This window comes from Scyliorhinus canicula, chromosome 9, assembly GCF_902713615.1.
Source record: "Scyliorhinus canicula chromosome 9, sScyCan1.1, whole genome shotgun sequence".
Lineage (NCBI taxonomy): Eukaryota > Metazoa > Chordata > Chondrichthyes > Carcharhiniformes > Scyliorhinidae > Scyliorhinus > Scyliorhinus canicula.
In genome coordinates, this window is record NC_052154.1 from 80,318,980 (window position 1) to 80,336,406 (window position 17,427).

Here is a 17,427-nt window from a genome sequence, read left to right on the forward strand (position 1 = left end):
CACAATACTCCAGGTGTGGCCTCACTAACACCTTATACAATTACAGCATAACCTCCCTAGTCTTAAACGCCATCCCTCTAGCAATGAAGGACAAAATTCCATTTGCCTTCTTAATCACCTGTTGCACCTGTAAACCAACTTTTTGCAACTCATGCACTCGCACACCCAGGTCTCTCTGCAGCACAGCATGTTTTAATATTTTATCATTTAAATAATAATCCCTTGCTGTTATTCCTACCAAAATGGATAACCTCACATTTGTCAACATTGTATTCCATCTGCCAGACCCTAGCCCATTCACTTAACCTATCCCAATCCCTCTGCAGACTTCCGGTATCCTCTGCACTTTTTGCAAAATTACAGCACAGGAACAGCCCCTTCGGCCCTCCCAGCCTGCGCCGATCCAGATCCTTCATCTAAACCTGTTGCCTATTTACCAAGGTTTACTTCTCTCTGTTCCCCACCCGTTCATATATCTGTCCAGATGCATCTTAAATGATGCTATCGTGCCCGCCTCTACCACCTCCGCTGGCAAAGCATTCCAGGCACCCACCACCCTCTGCGTAAAAAACTTTCCACGCACATCTCCCTTAAACTTTCCCCCTCTCACCTTGAAATCGTGACCCCTTGTAATTGACACCCCCACTCTTGGAAAAAGCTTGTTGCTATCCACCCTGTCCATACCTCTCATAATTTTGTAGACATCAATCAGGTCTCCCCTCAACCTCCGTCTTTCCAACGAAAACAATCCTAATCTACTCAACCTTTCTTCATAGCTAGCACCCTCCATACCAAGTAACATCCTGATGAACCTCCTCTGCACCCTCTCTTAAGCATCCACATCCTTCTGGTAATGTGGCGACCAGAACTGCACACAGTATTCCAAATGTGGCCTAACCAAAGTCCGATACAACTGTAACATGACCTGCTGACTCTTGTACTCAATACCCCGTCCGATGAAGCCTGGATTGAACTCCATCTGCCATTTCTCTGCCCAACTCTCCAATCTATCTATATTTTGCTGTATTCTCTGACAGTCCGCCTCGCTATCTGCAACTCCACCAATCTTAGTATCATCTGCAAACTTGCTCATCAGACCACTTATACCTTCGTCCAGATCATTTATGTATATCACAAACAGTGGTCCGAGCACGGATCCCTGTGGAACACCACTAGTCACCTGTCTACATTTTGAGACACTCCCTTCCACCACTACTCTGTTTCCTGTTGCCCAGCCAGTTGTTTATCCATCTAGCTAGTACACCCTGAACCACATACAACTTCACTTTTTCCATCAACCCGCCATGGGAAACTTTATCAAATGCTTTACTGAAGTCCATGTATATGACATCTACAGCCCTTCCCTCATCAATTAACTTTGTCACTTCCTCAAAGAATTCTATTAGGTTTGTAAGACATGACCTTCCCTGCACAAAACCATGCTGCCTATCACTGATAAGTCTATTTTCTTCCAAATGTGAATAGATCCTATCCCTCAGTATCTTCTCCAACAGTTTGCCTACCACTGACGTCAAGCTCACAGGTCTATAATTCCCTGGATTATCCCTGCTACCCTTCTTAAACAAAGGGACAACATTAGCAATTCTCCAGTCCTCCAGGACTTCACCCGTGCTCAAGGATGCTGCAAAGATATCTGTTAAGGCCCCAGCTATTTCGTCCCTCACTTCCCTCAGTAACCCGAGATAGATGCCATCCGGTCCTGGGGACTTGTCCACCTTAATGCCTTTTAGAATACCCAAAACTTCCCCCTTCCTTATGCCGACATGACCTAGAGTATTTAAACATCCATCCCTAGCCTCAACATCCATCATGTCCCTCTCCTTGGTGAATACTGATGCAAAGTACTCATTAAGAATCTCACCCATTTCCTCTGACTCCACGCATAAATTCCTTCTTTTGTCTTTGAGTGGACCAATCCTTTCTCTAGTTACCCTCTTGCTCCTTATATACGAATAAAAGGCTTTGGGATTTTCCTTAACCCTGTTAGCCAAAGATATTTCATGACCCCTTTTAGCCCTCTTTATTGCGCGTTTGAGATTTGTCCTACTTTCCCGATATTCCTCCAAAGCTTCATCAGTTTTGAGTCGCCTCGATCTTACATATGCTTCTTTTTTCATCTTAGCTAGTCTCACAATTCCACCCGTTATCCATGGTTCCCTAATCTTGCCATTTCTATCTCATTTTCACAGGAACATGTCTGTCCTGCACTCTAATCAGCCTTTCCTTAAAAGACTGCCACATTTCAAATGTGGATTTACCTTTAAACAGCTGCTCCCAGTCCACATTCCCGAGCTCCTGCCGAATTTTGTTATAGTTGGCCTTTCCCCAATTTAGCACTCTTCCTTTAGGACCACTCTCGTCTTTGTCCATGAGTATTCTAAAACTTACAGAATTGCGATCGCTATTCCCAAAGTAATCGCCGACTGAAATGTCAACCACCTGGCCGGGATCATTCCCCAATACCAGGTCCAGTATGGCCCCTTCCAGAGTTGGACTATTTACATACTGCTCTAAAAAACTCTCCTGGATGCTCCTTACAAATTCTGCTCCATCTACGCCTCCAACACTACACGAGTCCCATTCAATGTTGGGGAAGTTCAAATCTCCCATCACAACCACCCTATTGCTCCTACATTGTTCTATAATCTGTCTACATATTTGTACCTCTGCTTCACGCTCGCTTTTGGGAGGCCTATAGTAAAGTCCTAACAATGTTACTGCACCCTTCCTATTTCCTAGCTCTGTCATCTGCAAACTTGGACACATTGCCCTTGGACCCCCAACTCCAAATCATCTATGTGAATTGTGAACAATTGTGGGCCCAACACGGATCCCTGAGGACACCACTAGCTACTGATTGCCAACTAGAGAAACACCCATTAATCCCCACTCTTTGCTTTCTATTAATTAACCAATCCTCTATCCATGCTCCTACTTTACCCTTAATGCCATGCATCTTTATCTTATGCAGCAACCTTTTGTGTGGCACCTTGTCAAAGGCTTTCTGGAAATCCAGATATACCACATCCATTTGTTCCCCGTTATCTACCGCACTGGTAATGCCCTCAAAAAATTCCACTAAATTAGTTAGGCACGACCTGCCCTTTATGAATCCACGCTGCGTCTGCCCAATGGGACAATTTCCATCCAGATGCCTCGCTATTTCTTCCTTGATGATAGATTCCAGCATCTTCCCTACTGCCGAAGTTAAGCCCACTGGCCGAAAATTACCCGCTTTCTGCCTACCTCCTTTTTTAAACAGTGGTGTGACGTTTGCTAATTTCCAATCCGCCAGGACCACCCCAGAGTCTAGTGAATTTTGGTAAATTATCACTAGTGCATTTACAATTTCCCTAGCCATCTCTTTTAGCACTCTGGGATGCATTCCATCAGGGCCAGGACACTTGTCTACCTTCAGCCCCATTAGCTTGCCCATCACTTCCTCCTTAGGTGATAACAATCATCTCAAGGTCCTCACCTGTCATAGCCTCATTTCTAAATAATGGTCATATAGTTCCAAGTCAGCGTGTTCTGTAACTTGTATCGCTATTCTTTTAGGTGGTAGAGGTCACGGGTTTCGACGGTGCTATGAAAGGAGTCTTAATGAATTACTGTGCTGCATTCTGTAGATGGCATACACTACTGTTATTAAGCACTGAAGGGAATAAATGTAGTGGATGGGAGGCCAATCATGTGGGCTGTTTTGTCTTGGATTGTATTGAGCTTCCTGAATGTTTATTGAGCTCATCCAGGAAAGTGGAGTGTATCCATTGCACTCTTGACTTGTGCCTTGTAGCTGGTGGACAGGTTTTGGGGAGTCTGGGGGATAGTTACTCATTGCAGATTACCAGCCTTGACTTGTTCACTATTTATATGGCTGGTCTAGTTAAGTTTTGAATATGTATAAACCATATTCAAGGAGGCATATTTGCATTGCACTTGTGAACTCTGGTGTCATAGCTATCTTACAACTGTTAGTATTGGTATGTGATCACATTCAGTGTACCAATCCTGTACTACTGCCAATTGCTACCCATCTAAAACATTTGACCGAAAAACATTTGAAAAATCGCCATGTCACTATAATAAGAAATCATAGCTTTAAAACGAAAGTACTGTTACCATTCACAATTTGCCTTGAATATTCCCTTGCATAACTGAGACATGGCTCCCATGTAAATTACATGGACACAATATTACATGTAATTTTGAGTTCTATGCTAAAAACATATATAGGTATCAGAGTGCTCAATTGAGATTGTGTCTACACTTGGGAAATAGATCTCTTAAGCACCTGCAGATCACGTTCTTGCCCAGGGTATTGGGAAGGAGAGGAGATTAGGGCAGTCATTTGCTCCCCAGGATTCTGTCAACATTTCAGGCTCGTTGGCAATTCCAATGCCCACTCATTAACCTGGAATAGCATCCAGCCTTGCCTTCACAAATTTAATTTCTAGTGGCCTGCAGCATCTTTGAAGCCTGCTCCAGTTCTTTCCCTCTAACATGTTCAATGTCCCCATCCAGCAGCAATTAATAGCAAAAATACCCAACTTCCTTTAGGATTAATTTCCTGTACTTAAGTTGTTATTTTTGGTGAATGAAATGCAACTTCTAGGAACTCCAATCTCCGAAATTACTACGTGGTAACGAAGTAATTTTGCAGATATTGATGGACTAACAAAAAAAATGAACACATGTTTATTGTAAATGCTTATTAAAGATGAACAGCTTACCATCAAAATGGAAGAAGTGGTTGTGATGGTTAAGGTGTGGCCTGCCCTCTACAACTGGTACAGGCCCTATATTTTCATCAAGGTTGTCTCGCTGTCGAGGTTCACCAGCATGGTTGTCTTCATTAATATTGAGCGACATTCTGCAGGTAGGACAAGAGGTGTCCTGCTCAAGCCAGGAACGTAGGCAGGAGCTGGTGTTAAAGCCACATGTGAACAGTTAATAGATTTCAAAGAATCCCTCCAAAGAATATACAGCCAACTCACCTTAGACATAATCGTGATAGATCCGGAGATCTTAATGAATATCAAACTCAAAGATACAAGATAATCAGCGTAGATTACATTAATGCACAATAATGAATGATTTTATGTGCATTTTGAAGTAGCAAACTGCTCCATTTTAAAACAAAAGAAAAGGTTGAGGGAAAAAAGGACATCTGGTTCATTAACTCATTCCACTCACGCCCTTATGAATATGGCATCCATCTGTATTCTGCACCCCTTACCATTGTCTGATTCCATTGTTCTGCAGTTATTCCAAAATGTCAATACTCCGGGAAGGCTATGCCCAAATTCATGACATGTGGGGCCTGAATTTTTGTAAATATAAATTTAGGGTACCCAATTCTTTCTTAACAATTAAGGGGCAATTTAGCATGCCAATTCACCCTACATATCTTGTCGGGTGAGACCCATACAGACATGGAGAATGTATAAACTCCCATGAACAGTGACCCGGGGCTGGGATTGAACTCGGGTTGTCAGCGCCTCGAGGCAGCAGTGCTAACCACTGGGCCACTATGTTGCCCCCTTGGGGCCTGAATTAAGGGGGTGGTGACTGATTGAGGTAGAGGAGAAATAAATCATTGAACAATGAAACAAAGAGATTGCACTTGGCAAAGCTTTCTCCGCAGTTATCGTTTAAAAACCTGCCCAGCCCAATTTATTTACAATTTTAAATGGTGAATAACATACTTGTGAAAAAGATGGCCACAAGGGAGTTTACGAGCAGATTGCATCGAGTCCCAGCAGATGGCACAATCATCGTTGTTGGAAGCCAATTCTTCAGGAGTAGCAGCTGCAAACCTGCCAAATAAAGAGTTAACTCATGGTATCAGTATTGTAAATCCTCATCTGTGCGAACAATATACATTATTTTGGGCAAATTGTATACCTCAAAAGAAAACCACAGTAATAATGACAGCTCCTGCGCCACAACCTCCCCGCAGCTTTACCACATTGCATTATTAAAAATAAATTTTGTTCAAAATGTTTACCAGCTACGTTGCTACCAGATACCAGTACTCAAATTTACTACCTGAAAATAACATAAGGGATTGCTATTGGGGACATGTACTTTCAGCATTCTCTTTCCATGTTTGTTAAATCTGGGAGTCTGATTTCAAACTCAGAAACATAATCAAAGATCATGTGAGATCGACTTCTGGTGACGGCGGGCGGGGAGGCAGCCGCGCGTTGGAGGGCTCCCGTTCGTGAACCGCATTGTCGGGGGGTAACGCCGGGTCCTAAGGGCAGCGGAGGCAGCAACAGTCGGGAGACAGCACAGGGAGGGGAAATGTCAAAGATCAGCAAAAAACGGCCGTGAAAAAAGCGGCTGAAAGTCCGTCGGGGAGTGGAAAGGTCACTGCGGGGTCAGTAAGTAAAATGGAGGCTGGAGCCATCAGGGGAGGCCGCAATGCTTACGGCTGAAGAAATAACTACGGTGATGGCCATGGAAGTCGAGAGGCAGTGTACAAAACACTTGGAGGCAATGACGAAGGAGATGGGGGCGGTTTTGAAAGTGCAGGTGGAGGAGGCGATTAACCCAGTGAGGACGGCGGAGGTGCGGGAGCAAGGTGAGGCACTGAAGGAAGTGGAAGAGACAGTACTGCAGCACAGTGATCAACTTACCTCGATGGGGAAGGAGATGCGGAAGGTGATAGAGATCAACAAGGATCTGCGAGGCAAAATGGAAGACCTGGAAAACAGATCCAGGCGACAGAATTTGAGGATTGTGGGCTGCCCGAAGGAGTGGATAGACCGAGGCCGACTGAGTATTTTGCCACGATGTTAGCGAAACTATTGGGGGAGGGGGAGGATCCCTCCCGATATGAGCTGGATCGGGCTCATCGGTTGTGGAGGCCTGTACCAAAGGCGAGTGAGCTCTTGGGTGTCATTTACGATACTCTTTTGGAGGTTGGATGGCATTGAGTGTAGTCGGGGGGGGGGGGGGGACTCTATAGGTTAATGGTGACCATGGGCGATTCCGGACTCCTGTCTCTTTTTCGCCTTTGTTTTCTTTTCCACCGTGAGAGGGTTTGTTTTATTTGATGCATATATTGACAGGTGGGCCGTTGATTGGGTGGTGGGAGGATGGGATCGTTGTTGATGTTAAGGGTATTAACTTTGTATCTGCTGCCGTTTACTGCTCGTTGGTGGGGTGTAAATTTTGAAGGAAAATGTGAAAATGGAGAATAAAACATTTTTTTTTTTTAAAAGATCATGTGAGATCCAAACATACATGTTTTAAATGCAGATGTAACATGCACAGAAAACATTCAAAATCTGGTGAATTAATTTGAGTTTATATTGAATAAACCCCTGCAAGTTCCCCTCCAAGCCACATGTCATCCAGATTTGGAACTATGCCCCTGCTCCTTCATTCTTGTTGGATCATGGGTCTGGAACTCCTTTCCTAACAAAACGTTGGGTGTACCTACATTAGATGAACTTCAGTAGTTCAAGGTGGTTCATGGCCACCTTCTCTCGGGCAACTGCAGATGGGCAACAAATGCTGGCGTTGCCAGCAAAACGTACATCCCATGGAAGAATAAAAAGGCCACCCCTGCTTACTAATATTTCTTCGCCTTTGCTCTTCGACTGCCCTCCTTATGCTTGTAAACCTTCTACTTCCTTTCATTCCTGCAGTGGAACAACCAGCATTTCTGTAGCACTCTCACAAGCAGCAAGGTATTTTAAGGCACCATACAAAACAAAACATGCAGTAGAGATAAAACTGAAAAGGTTTTGAGGTGATAGTCAAGGAGATAGCGTGAAATCAATAGCATATTTGAAGAGTACATTATTCAAGGGATTTATTGAACCTGAGGAGGGAACATGAGAAAGGAAACAAGGCAGGTGGTATTAGAGGAAAACAATGCAGGGATGGAACTATTTGAAATATTTAAATATTGAAGTTAACCTGAGGCACTGATAACAATTGGAACTGCATAGAATAGAGACAACGGAAGGTGGAACTTTGTGAAGTTGAGGACATGGGATGTTGCAAATTTAACATGTTCTGATTTGAGGACGATGGAAGGAGGCCGACTCGGACACCATAAAAAAAGTCGACCTTCAAGGCGATTAGGTAATTGACTAGGGTTTTGGCCAGGGGGACAGCAGGGGTGGGCAAAAGAAATCTTGTACTGCAACAGAAAATAGGGGACTCAGAAGAAGATCAGCATCATGCCAGGCAGCACTCAGTTTCTGCATCTTCTTACTCAGCCCCAGGTGGCAATCAAGGCCAGACTATAACCATTGCTTTAGAGTTAGTAATGAAAAGGTTCAGGTTGTGGAATTCATTGCAATCATTTCTGGAACCATATAGATATTGAGAAATTAAACTGATTCATCCAATATTTGAGAGAAGTAGTATTAGGGTATGCTGACATAAATCTTAATCCTCTATTGTTTTACAAAGAAGTGAATATAGTCCAAAAGCCAATCTTGAAGATTTTCCCTCCTGTTAACTTTAGCTGATCTACTCAACATGACTACTTAACATATTCACCTTGCTTCCATGTTGCCCACTACACGCAAGTAATTCTTGTGGCGTTTCAGCCTGCGCTGCACTTCATGGAAAAGATAGCGAAGCTGCATGAATATCACCAGGCTCGCCATCGACAACCATATATTTCCGAACAACTGGATGGGGATATAAAGTGATATTACAAACGATACTGTCCAATAGTGCAAGGCTTCACAGCTTCTTCCCCTCCCCCCCCAGAGATGCAAGAAAAATACATGAAATGCTGAGGGTCATATCAACATTTGAAATAAACTTAAAACAAGTCAACTTTTCCAGCATTGACACCAAGCAAACTGTTTGGACAAAGAGTCGGCAAATTCTTAGTGTTTTGGAAAACACTGAAGATTATGAGTTTTTCCTGAGATGGCTTTTCACTTAAAAATCTCTTCCCTCGGGTTTTTTTACTGTGTTATCGGTGACTAATTGATGCTTTGTCCAAAATTAACAGCTTGGCCAGTGCAGCTTTTAACCATTGCATTACTTTTGAATTAAGATCAACAAATTACTGATGTAATAATTTCACAAATATCAAAACAAACTTGAACCAGATACAAAATTGAATTGAATGCGACTGGACAACAAAATAAAATCTGTTCTGACACTCAAATTAGATAATGGTCGAATTAGATAATGGTCGAATGGCCTCACGGTAGCATGGTGGTTAGCATCAATGCTTCACAGCTCCAGGGTCCCAGGTTCGATTCCCGGCTGGGTCACTGTCTGTGTGGAGTCTGCACGTCCTCCCCGTGTGTGCGTGGGTTTCCTCCGGGTGCTCCGGTTTCCTCCCACAGTCCAAAGATGTGCGGGTTAGGTGGATTGGCCATGCTAAATTGCCCGTAGTGTAAGGTTAATGGGGGGATTGTTGGGTTACGGGTATACGGGTTACGTGGGTTTAAGTAGGGTGATCATTGCTCGGCACAACATCGAGGGCCGAAGGGCCTGTTCTGTGCTGTACTGTTCTATGTATTCTAATTCTATCAAGCCACGGTAGCTCCATAACCTTCAATATCCTTGGCTAGCAAAAATCTATTGATTTCAGATTAATGTTACGTACTGTGCTTGAATCTGTTTTTATTTTAGGTTTTCATTCTTCAATCATAAATAAATTTGTGTGAAGAAATATCTCATAACTGCCCTCCTGAATGGCTCAGCTCTGTTTTTAAGATTAAGCCCACTTGTTCTAGACTCCTCCACAAGCTGAAAGATAATCTACCCCATCAATTCCTTTCAAATCCTAACATGTGGAATTAGAAATCATAAAATCCCTACAGTGCAGAAGGAGGCCATTTGATCCATCGAGTCTGCACTGACCCTCTGAAAGAGTACCTTACCCAGGTCCACCTCCCCCGGAAACCCCGTAATCCCACCTAAGGAGGCAATTTAGCATGGCCAACCCATCTAACCTTCACATCTTTGAAATGTGGGAGGAAAACGGAGCACCCAGAGGAAATCATTCGGGGAGAATGTGCAAACTTCAGACCAATAGTGACCCATGGTGGGAATTAAACCCGGGTCCCTGGCACTGTGAGGCATTAGGGGCTGTTTTAGCACAGGGCTAAATAGCTGGCTTTTAAAGCAGACCCAGGCAGGCCAGCAGCACGGTTCAATTCCCGTACCAGCCTCCCCAGACAGGCGCCGGAATGTGGCAACTAGGGGCTTTTCACAGTAACTTAACTTAAAGCCTACTTGTGACAATAAGCGATTTTCATTTCATTTTTCATCAGTGCTCACCACTGTGCCACCGTGATTATCACTGATAATCAGATGGAATTCGTTCTTTTTTTTTTAAAGTCAACCTCAACAGGTAGTGCGAGATATAAATGTCATTAAATGGAAATTTCACTTTTCAATTGCCACAACTTTACAATGTTATTTAGGAGAAATTATCTGTGCACTGACTGGGAAGACCCACCTCTTCGAGTATTTTTGCTTGACTATTCAACTCTGTGTGTAGCGCCCCAAATACAGTATTTCACCAAAAAGCTATCCCCCCCCTCCCCCGGCAGAGGCTGTTGGTTGTTCCAAACATCTAGCACCACTCCAATGTTTGTAGGAGATCACTCATCCAAATATAGGTCCTTTTTTAAATAAAAATTTAGAGTACAGAATTCTTTTTTTATCAATTAAGGGGCAATTTAGCATGGCCAATCCATCTACCCTGTACATCTTTGGGTTGCGAGATCCTCTTTTTAAAGCATTTGTAAACAGCATGAAACCACAGGAAAATATAGCCGAGGCCTCCAGATTATGTGATTTCCTGAATGTCCATGATGAGCAACGATTATCAAATTTACTTGCATGCTTGACTAAGATACAAGGTAGTCCCTGTGGGAGACGGTTTGGTATAGGCCACTCTTCTATCTCTGTGGAGTGTCTGGGCAATTTCTCTCTTCACATGCACTAAATTAACCTAGACAAGACAGTCCTGCTTCTTTTAACTCTTCATTAGTAAATGCAGAATGTATGCAAGCTATACTGGTCGGGCAATCTTTGATCCAATCATTGGCTTTTGCTGAGACAGCACATTTCAGCCAGGGTAGTGGAGGGATGCTAGAGGTTGCCTTGAAGATCCTAAGCAGCAAGGTGAAAACGGGGCAGCTTCACAGGTTGTGGATGAAACGGCAAAGAATCAAGTTTAACCCAAGATCCTGAGCTTGCAAATGCAACCCACGCTGCTTCGACCTGTCACTGTGCAATTGAAATAGCACAACTTTTTTTTTTTAAATGACTATAATTGATAGCTGCTGCCGACTCATACACAGAACAATCCTGTTCTTGGACAGATTATGCTCTAGTGTTGTAGTAGGCCTGCCTCAGCAGAGCCGCAGATTTTCAAGATGATAGACATCCCATTGCTTAGCCATAACCATGATCGGCTGTATGTGTGTACTCCATGCAAATCAGGGTCTACACACGAATCGAGGATCCAAGAACAGCTAAGTATTACCCACCAACATGTGAATGTGATGCATCAGGTCCACTGAAAGCAGGTTCAACTCCATGACAAAATCAGTGTAATAAACATAGGTGCCTTTACTCTCCCAGGTTCCCTCATGATTCAGATCCCATAGATGGATAGAGTACCTGTAATAAAATATAGAGTTCACCACAGCAAAGAATGAATCATTAATTTGCAAAACATACCATCATTTCAGTCACCTTTTTTTAAATTCATACATGCCTTGTGGCTATTACTGGCGAAGCCAGCATTTATTTATTGCCTGGCAATGATTGTCCTCAAGAAAGTGGTAGTGGCAACTGAGCAGTTGGCTCAGCTATTTCAGAAGGTATCCAAGACATTAAATGAACCAGATGCATTTTTACAACAAGCCAGTTGTTTCATGGACTCCTACTGCCTTTTTATTCCATATTAATTTATTAACTGAATTAAAATTCCCCACCTCCCATGGCAGGGTGTGAACTTCGGTCAGTAGATCATTTGTTAGCCTAGATCTCTGAATTACCCAGTCCAGTAGCATGACCATTATACTACCAACCCTGGAAGAATACTCCAAATAATTTCCTTAATTACTAAACCCAACAGATTAGACTGTGGAATGCACTTGCCCCCAAAATCACCTTAGGTTAGTGCTGAGGAACTGAACTTTTTCATTCCATGCTCAATGATAGCATCCAGGACTCCCCGATAACGCATGAGCCAGCACATTGTAACATATACAGCACAGCAAAAATGTGCTGATCTGACAATTTTAACTGCCACAGAGTGCAATAATGTAATAACTCCACCATTATTTTGCAGTCTCAGATTTTACTATTTAGGTACAATTGGAGCAGTTTGTGCATCAATGACGAGCACTTATTTGCATCTGAACAAAGAACAGCAAGCACGGACTTTTTAAAAAAAAATCTCCTACAATGTTTTCTGTTCTCCAGTCCTCGAAACGAGCAATGATATCCCTATAATACCTCAGTTGATCAACCTTCAGTAGCCTGGCAGACTGTTCAACAGACTGCCCAATTTGATCACCATGCACCTAACAGCATACAAAATCTCAGAAAATAAAGAATAACTATCAAGAGCACACTATCAAGAGTAGCAATCCTGGGTTATTGTCTCCTGAATATTGGGGCACTAGGCCGACTGCAACATTCCTTCCATCATCCCAGTTGAGACAAGCTAACTCAGCACAGAGGAAGATGTAACTTGACAATTTTCTGGTTCTATGCCTAAATTATACACTGCCTTTACAAAGAGATCAAAAGGAATGGGACAGTTCTAATTGTATTAAATTAGCACAAGAAAAGCTCTGTGCTGTAAAAGTCTATGGGCTGACATCTTACAGCTGTTCACACCAGTGAGATCTTACTGTCCCGTCAACAACACACCCCTGCTGCAAGTTTCCCCTGCATGAGGTGGATTCAATGGAAAATCCCATTGGCAGCAGTGGGACCAGAAGATCTCTGCCGCTGGCGAACAGTGGGTTGCCTCCCGCCGCCGAGACACACGCCGCAGGGAGGCAAGAGAGTCTCGCCCTGTGTTTCCTCACAGAAGAACAGCATTTTAACATCATGCACCAGTAAGCATCCAATTAATGCTTCACACTTTAGTCAAATAGCAAGCACCCCTGCCCGGCACTGGAGGAGTTCTGGAAGGGGGTGGCGAGGACGGTGTCGAGGGTGGTGGGATCCAGGGTCAAGCCAGGATGGGGACTCGCGATTTTTGGGGTTGGGGTGGAGCCGGGAGTGCAGGAGGCGAAAGAGGCCGGTGTGCTGGCCTTTGCGTCCCTAGTAGCCCGGCGAAGGATCTTGCTACAATGGAAGGATGCGAGGCCCCCAAGCGTGGAGACCTGGATCAATGACATGGCGGGTTTCATTAAGCTAGAGAAGGTCAAATTCGCCCTGAGAGGGTCGGTACAAGGGTTCTTTAGGCGGTGGCAGCCTTTTCTCGACTTTCTGGCTCAACGATAGGGTACGGGGACAGCAGCAGCAGCAACCCGGGGAGGGAAAAGGGGAGGGAAAAGGGGGGGGGGGCGACAATGACTATGTTTGTTTATTTAATTTTAATATTTTTAAAGTTCTTTTGTTGTTCATTAGGGTTGGGGGGGTGGGGGGATGTGATACATGCGCCGATACGGTCTGGGGGTGTCACAGATATTATGGGTTATTTTGTTGCATTTCATTGTTTGTCGTTATGTTTTATATTTTCTGTAAAAAATTCCAATAAAAATTATATAAAAAAAAAAATAGCAAGCACCCTACATTGTAGTTTTCTGAAAGGAAATATTCATCAAATAACCTTATACCTACCTAAGAATAACATGCGCTGTCCGGACGGTAACAACCAGGCACTGGAACAAACAGGACAGGTTAGCGATATGACAATACAGTGTTGTACAGATAAATTGAGGGCAGACAAAATAGAAAAGGACACCACAATATATTTCCTGCTTTTGTATTGTATTGTTTTTTTGTTGTGAAAACTGGTATCAATTAAAATAAAATATTTGGAAAAACACATATGGCTTCTGCTGTCATTACTGTATCACCACAAAATGATTACCACACAAAGAACAAAGTAATCTTCATCTTACCTCAGCTGCCATGAAAGACAGGGTATGCATTCCATGAGAATATCCAATTAGTGCACACACCACAGCCAGACTGCAACAGGACAACAACATGGAAACCAGCAGGGCCAAGACACGGATGTGGCTACTCATTGGAGTAGTTGGAGAAAAGGACAACTGGATCAGAGGAGAGAGTGCCAATGTGGTAAGAAAATTAAATCAAAATAAAAATCACAGTACTCGAGCATACTCAAAGAGCTAAGTGCCAATAAAGGCAAGTTACTCCAACAGGCATCAATAAATTTAAGAACTCTGGTCACAAAGACATAAAATATCAACTGGAATGCAATACAAATCCGAATGTCCTGTTGGGGCTATTTGGAGACTGGAACAATACGTGCCTTCCACATAAATTCTCAAATCAACTATGCACTTGGTAGGCGGCACGGTAGCACAGTGCTTAGCACTGCTGTTTCACAGCGCCAGGACTCCGGATTAGATTCCCGGCTTGGCTCACTGCCTGTGCGGAGTCTGCACGTTCTCCCCATGTCTGCACGTTCTCCCAGTGTCCGTGTGGTTTCCATCCGGGTGCTCCAGTTTCCTCCCACAAGTCCCGAAAGACATGCTGTTAGGTATTTTGGACATTCTGAATTCTTCGTTTACCCGAACAGGCGTAGGAATGTAGCTACTAGGGGCTTTTAAAAGTAAAGTCATTGGAGAGTTAATATGAGCCTACTTGTGACAATAAAGATTATTAAATTAAACTCAACTCCAGCCGGCTCTGTTCGAAACTGCTTTTGAAAATCCCCAATGAAAAAATGGCTCAGCCCACAAAGCAAATACCATAGATGGAGCTTGTGTACAGAACACCAGATAAATCAATCTTGTTATCTCAAAAGTTTTTAAATATTGAAATTTCAGACTCATAAGACTCTTGTGTCAGCATTTTAAAACATTCCAATATAAATCACTGCTCAAAATGAAAGGGAACTCAATTTTCAATTTACAAAATTCCATAATTTATACAAACGGACACAGCAAGCATTTCACAGAATTTATTCAACATTTAAGTTTTGGCATTTAGCCACCCAAAGGTTAACTGAGAATATTTACTCAGAAAATGCAAGGTTTATACATAAATATGATGGAATGTTGTATATGTGTTTCCCAATAAAATTTAATCTCGAGTGCTGCTGAGCAACAGCTCTAAAGCAGAAACAGAGACATGCATTGTTACACTTCCCTTCACCCTCCTGCCCTCAAAGGACCTCTTCCTCATTCAGTTCAGAAGAAGGAATCTGCATCCATGACCATCATAGTCAGAGACTGACAACTTACACAGCCTCTGTGTGGTGACTGTGTTAATTCAGAGAAGACATGTTATTGCTTCTGACATAGAATCTGTGCTAATCATTCCAATCTAAACTTTTGGCCTTGTATTTTATGTTGAGCACCCTTTACCCAGTAGAACACACCCTTGTAGCTGCATTGTTCAAGTTGATTCAGCAGGTTTAAGGTCAACTCACATATTCAAAGCGATCTTTGCATAGTTGGACCATGAGGTGAAGGAAGACAAGAACAGCAAACCAGAGGCACCACATCACCACTTCCTCAACTGTTTGAACATTCAGGACACCAAATATGAAAATAAACTTGTAGAAGATGAAGTTCCAAAATTTATCCTTCAGGTGCTGCAGAGAGAGGGAGAACACACACATTGTCTGATCATTCATTTCCTTCAAGTTCATATTACAAGAGAAACATAAATGGAAATTTCCACTGGTTACAGGTTAAATCAAAATTGCAATGTTTAACACCAGAAAAGTTGGCACAAACAGTGGAGTCCTCTGTCTTTGCCACTACATAATAGATACATATAGCTCTAATGTACAAATCATAAGGTGAAGAGCAGGTGGGCAAACCTCTCTGGGAATCTGAATATTTTAAGAACCTTTGGTTTATAAAGTCTTTTTTTAAAATCAGGTTTATCCAGTGCAATTCAAGTACAATGAACCTTATATACTAATGGTTCCTTTGGAGCATTTTTATTCTTCTTCACTAGGAGCTAATGCCAGAGATCTGTACTGGGATCCATGCTCAAAACAGCGGATCTGTTTTGGCTATTTTCTATTTCTGCAAATTAAGTCATGCTGTGCATCACCACTGAACTCGAGAGCACAGTACAGCTCATTTTGACATTTTTATGGCAAGTGAAGATACATTAGACATTAAAGAACAATGAATAGCAACTGAAAATGTCTGCTGTCAATCCATCCTCACTTATTATTTGCTCAGAATGCCTAGAGCTCACGCACGTGTCTGCATGCCGAGGACATGTGCCTGTGCATGCAAGAGATGGGGGGGGGGGGGCAAAGAACGGGAGAGAAGCTCATTACTGTGCTGTGGGTGGGGAGGGAGTTGGAGAAAACCATCTTTAAACTAACTTTATAACAAATGCTTCAATTAACAAATGGAGAGGGTGGCATGTGGAACAGTGGTTTGCACTGGGACTGCAGCGCTGAGGACCGGGTTCAAATCCCGGCCCTGGGTCACTGTCCATGTGGAGTTTGCACATTTTCCCCATGTCTGCGTGGGTTTCACCCGCACAACCCAAAGATGTGCTGGTTAGGTGGATTGGCCACGTTAAATTGCCCCCTAATTGGAAAAGAAAAATAATTGGCTACTCTAAATTAATTTTTTTTTTTAATTAAAAAATGGGGATTCTCCAGTTTACAACAATTGGATTGATGCAGCACCTTTCACGTTATGTAAATAATTTAACGTAATTTAACAAAAATTAGGGAAGATAGTGATGCAGTGGTCATGTCACCGGACAGGTTACCCAGAAGCCCAGGCTAATGTGCTGGGGACATGGGTTCAAAACCCACAATTGCAGCTGGGAGAATTGAAATTCAATTAATAAAATCTGAAATATAAAGTGAGTATCACGAATGGTGATGCCAACTATCATCAATTGTTGTGAAGATCCAAGTGGTTCATTAATGTCATTTAATTAAATAAACCTGTTGTACTTACCTGGTCAGGCCTACATGTGACTCAAAATCCTGGTTCACTCTTAATTTCCTTGCGAACTGGCCTATCAAGCCACTAACTTGTGCAATTATGATGAGCAACAAATGCTGCTTTACGAGCAATACCCATAGCATATGGAAGGTTTTTTTTTAAACTCTCAAGTTGCTGCTTTAAAAATAGGATAAGGAAGCAATAATAGTTAGCATTGTTGCCTCACAGCACAAGGGACACGGGTTCAACCTCGGGGGCCTGTCTCGGAGGTGTTTGCATATGCTTCCCGTGTCTACATGGATTTCCTCCG

At 42.9% G+C, this 17,427-nt stretch overlaps 1 protein-coding gene across 1 annotated transcript in view; it reads right to left on the reverse strand.

The window, feature by feature from the left end:
* The window catches only part of amfra (autocrine motility factor receptor a), an 82,472-nt gene that overhangs the window by 32,633 nt on the left and 32,412 nt on the right, over window positions 1-17,427 (reverse strand). Inside the window, exons 3-9 of the mRNA XM_038807030.1 lie at window positions 15,620-15,784; window positions 14,118-14,270; window positions 13,834-13,874; window positions 11,517-11,649; window positions 8,548-8,681; window positions 5,730-5,840; window positions 4,755-4,945 (exon numbers count right to left, since the gene is read on the reverse strand). Coding sequence (XP_038662958.1) covers window positions 4,755-4,945; window positions 5,730-5,840; window positions 8,548-8,681; window positions 11,517-11,649; window positions 13,834-13,874; window positions 14,118-14,270; window positions 15,620-15,784 — 928 coding nt within the window. The remainder of the gene's footprint in view (window positions 1-4,754; window positions 4,946-5,729; window positions 5,841-8,547; window positions 8,682-11,516; window positions 11,650-13,833; window positions 13,875-14,117; window positions 14,271-15,619; window positions 15,785-17,427) is intronic.